Here is a 3446-nt window from a genome sequence, read left to right on the forward strand (position 1 = left end):
TTGATAAATGAATGCCTGAATTGCTCTATTTTCCGATGGTCAGGACAGTACTACCGACAACTTAGAGGTCTAGCTATGGGACAAAGGCTGGCACCCACTCTCGCCATTGTTTTCATGGCCAAGACCGAAAAGCCTATAATAGACCGAAAACCACTGCTGTATTATCGTTACATAGACGATTGCTGCGTCATCTGCTCAACACAAGCAGAACTAGACACGTGCTTCAATCTTCTCAATCAGCAGTGTCCGCACATTAAGTTCGCAAGGGAGAGACCTATAGACAACTGGTTGGCTTTCTTGAATGTGCACATTTACTTGCGGAATGAAATGTAAGACTAAGTGGTACCGAAAATCCAGTAGCAAAAACATCTCAATCCACTATCTTTCAGCGCATCCCAGCAAAATGAAATAAATCTGTTATAGGTAACATGTACAGGACAGCGGCAAGAGTCTCGTCGAGTAGCCAGGAAAAAAACATGGTTTGTAAATCTGGCCAATAAAGTAGCATTATCCAATGGGTACCCAGCTGGAGATGGTGCTACCCGGCAAGCACGACATCCGTCTCGCAGATCCAACGTAGTGGATAGCCCAGAAAAGATCCCTTTCTGTTTACCTTATATCTGATGATATGAGCAGAGCGGTACGGGGCTGTCTACGAAAAGCGGGTCTAGAGAATGAAGTGAGGGTTGTGGAAATACCTCCAGCGAACCTCAAGGGTCAGCTGGTACGTAATCGTGCGTATAATCGGCTCTGCACAACTCCCAACTGCGTGGTTTGCCCGTATGGCAGAGAGGGTGATTGCATGGTATCAGGAGTAGTGTATCGTATCACGTGCAGGTTGTGCGGTGACGATTATATAGGGGAAACGGGACGTCCTCTGTGTATCAGGGTCAAGGAGCATCTAGATGGACTCGTAAAATCTAAAACCTTCACCCCACTTGGAGCACACCGTGTAATGTACCATCCAAACTCCGAAGTAGAGGTAGAAGTTCGTATATTATCCTGCGAGTCCGAGATCATAGCACGCAGAACACTAGAGGCCTTTTGGATAACCGCCAAAAGTCCAAAAATGAACAAGAAAGATGAGTGCATTGCTATCACAAACGAGTTATCCCCATATCAAGACCTACGCGGGTTTTGATCTACGGGGCGGGCCGTGAGGTCCCTATATAAAACTCTTGTGACTCATAGTAGTGGTACGTGGTGGTCTGTTGCGTTACCAGGACTAGCTTATGAGGTAAGCACTAACCAATGTGTTGCTGTTTGAGTTTGCATATCGTCTGGATGCTTTCTGTAGGGTGATGAGGCGCTTGAGAGGATAAATCACTAATGGCTTTGATTTTTCCAGGCTCTGACGAAGGCGATAGCGCCGAAACGTTAGCCGTTGTTTAATAAAGGCGATCAATAACAATCTTGGCTACAGCTCAGGAAAATCAATTTAAAACTACGTTTCAACATGCCGAGATTCAAAGACAGTCGAACATGGGCAATACTCAAGAGTCGATGTTCTTTGCCATACTCGTGTTGACGAGGACGCCAACTCCACCAACACCTCTACTGTCGCATGTTCTTAAGAACAGTTCTTCTCCAGTTCCATATACGGCGTTGAGAGGGTGACGTCGTCTCGTCTCGGTCAGTCCGATGACGTCGCACTTGATCTTCTTGGCTTGCATCATAAGATCTTCGATGGCCGCTTTCGATGCAAGCGTACGTGCGTTATAAGTACAGATCGTCATCCTAGTCCTTTTCCGTTTCGGTAGCCTATATGACTCCTGCAACCCCGTCCTTCCTGGCGCTACCGTACCAGACTTTCCTCCGGAACCAGGAGACTCTTTTCTATTACTGCGTTTTGCATAAAAATTTGAAACCCATGGGCAGGTTGCAAGCCTCTAGTCCCATGAGTTTTTGGGAGAACTTCCGTTCTCCCGGAGTGGACATGTGGGGCTTATTTGTTGGAGGCGACTCCAAACCGCCTCTCTTGCACCTCCCAGTCACTTGATTTCAGGCTTTTCCCCGGACCGACGTGCGGGATACAACGATGTCATAAGTCAGTCCTGGCTCAGCAGAAGAGGTACTCCAACTCCTGATTCCACCTGCGTCTCTGGGTAAGCGCAAGGTCGCTTTTGGTCTGCGATTAGCCCCCTATCTGCGACCCGGGGACGCGCCACGTAGCCTCGCGACTAACCAGCTGTGATGGAGATTGTGTAGTGACGGAGATTCGTAGAGGCAGATTTCATAGATGAAAGATTTCATAGTTTTCTTCCTAAACGCATCAGTTCCACATCTAGAGAACATTCAAACTTGATCATACATCTATATTTCTTTGAACCCTCATTTTGGAAACATTATTTAAAGTATGAGTTCTCTCTTTTTTCTCAGTAATTAGCACAAAATGATGTGCTGAAATGAAATGACGTGAATATCATTCGCTACTACTTAAGCAGCCGTTTTCATACCTGTTTCCACAATGCAAAGGAAAGAGGTTACCAAACTGAGGCAAACGTGCAAGGAAATAGATACGCACAGGAGTTTTAGAGGTGAAACGCGACACGTGTAGTAGCCTTGGCTGTGAAACGGTTCACAACGTCTCATTTACTCTCTGCGAAATCCACATGAATTGATTGCGCGATACTAATGTACAACGGCACAGCAATTACAAGCAAGTGGACCCATCCCAACTCAATGTGCCGCTTTGCGATGCTGGCTCACCAATCCTAACCCATTGGACTCGTTCCACACGATTTTATAGCTATCTGGTGCCTAGGCACCAATCCAACGTCATGGGACTCGTCGCACCCCATTTTATAGCCTGCTGGCATCGGCGCTCAACCCGTCGTCCTAGGATCCGTCTTCCTCCCGTTTTGGAACTTCATGACTGACACACGGGGCAGAATGAGCCCGTCATTATATAGTATGATGGTTTGAGAATGTAGAAGTATACATTCTCGTAAAAGTTTATGTACACTCACTAACATATGACAGAAACTAACTTGTTATCTTATCAAAGCCAACATACACCGTTACGTGGCTCTGCACAATGGTCCAATGATAGAGTGTTCACCTATCAAAATGTTCAAGGCGAATACTCGATCCTCATCGGTGTACAGTTTTGCATCATTATGGAGTATTTTCGTGACATACAGACCACGAACCAAGCGCGTTATTATATAGCACGAAATTAATTCTCCTAGCCTAAGATTGTAAGAATTGTTCATAAAAGCTAGCTTTCTTGTCCATACATACAGTTTATACAATCACTTGAAAAATCAGGAATGCGATGATGAAACCCCATTCGCGGGTGACACACGCCCAAACAATATGACAACCAAACCTAGGTGTTTTTTTTTTACAGGTTTTACAGATGTTACCTGCACTCAACACAAAAGATCGATAAATACCACTCTTTGTCGATTTTGGGCCGATCTCGTATTCTTCAATTTACCCAG

The 3446-nt window shown here is 45.5% G+C and overlaps 2 protein-coding genes across 2 annotated transcripts; one reads left to right on the forward strand and one right to left on the reverse strand.

Annotated features, from left to right (window-relative positions):
- Positions 1–75: 75 nt before the first annotated feature.
- On the forward strand, positions 76–333 carry RB195_023970 (uncharacterized protein; the record flags this gene model as incomplete). The annotated part of the gene is made up of 1 exon (XM_064211594.1): positions 76–333. One exon carries the CDS (start codon positions 76–78, stop codon positions 331–333), a length of 258 nt encoding a protein of 85 aa, XP_064067475.1.
- Positions 334–1493: 1160 nt separating this feature from the next.
- On the reverse strand, positions 1494–1736 carry RB195_023971 (uncharacterized protein; the record flags this gene model as incomplete). Its single annotated transcript, XM_064211595.1, has 1 exon — positions 1494–1736. The coding sequence occupies one exon, from the start codon at positions 1734–1736 to the stop codon at positions 1494–1496; it is 243 nt and encodes an 80-aa protein (XP_064067476.1).
- Between the last annotated feature and the right edge of the window lie 1710 nt (positions 1737–3446).

The sequence above is a fragment of the Necator americanus genome, chromosome X (genome assembly GCF_031761385.1).
Source record: "Necator americanus strain Aroian chromosome X, whole genome shotgun sequence".
Taxonomy (NCBI): domain Eukaryota; kingdom Metazoa; phylum Nematoda; class Chromadorea; order Rhabditida; family Ancylostomatidae; genus Necator; species Necator americanus.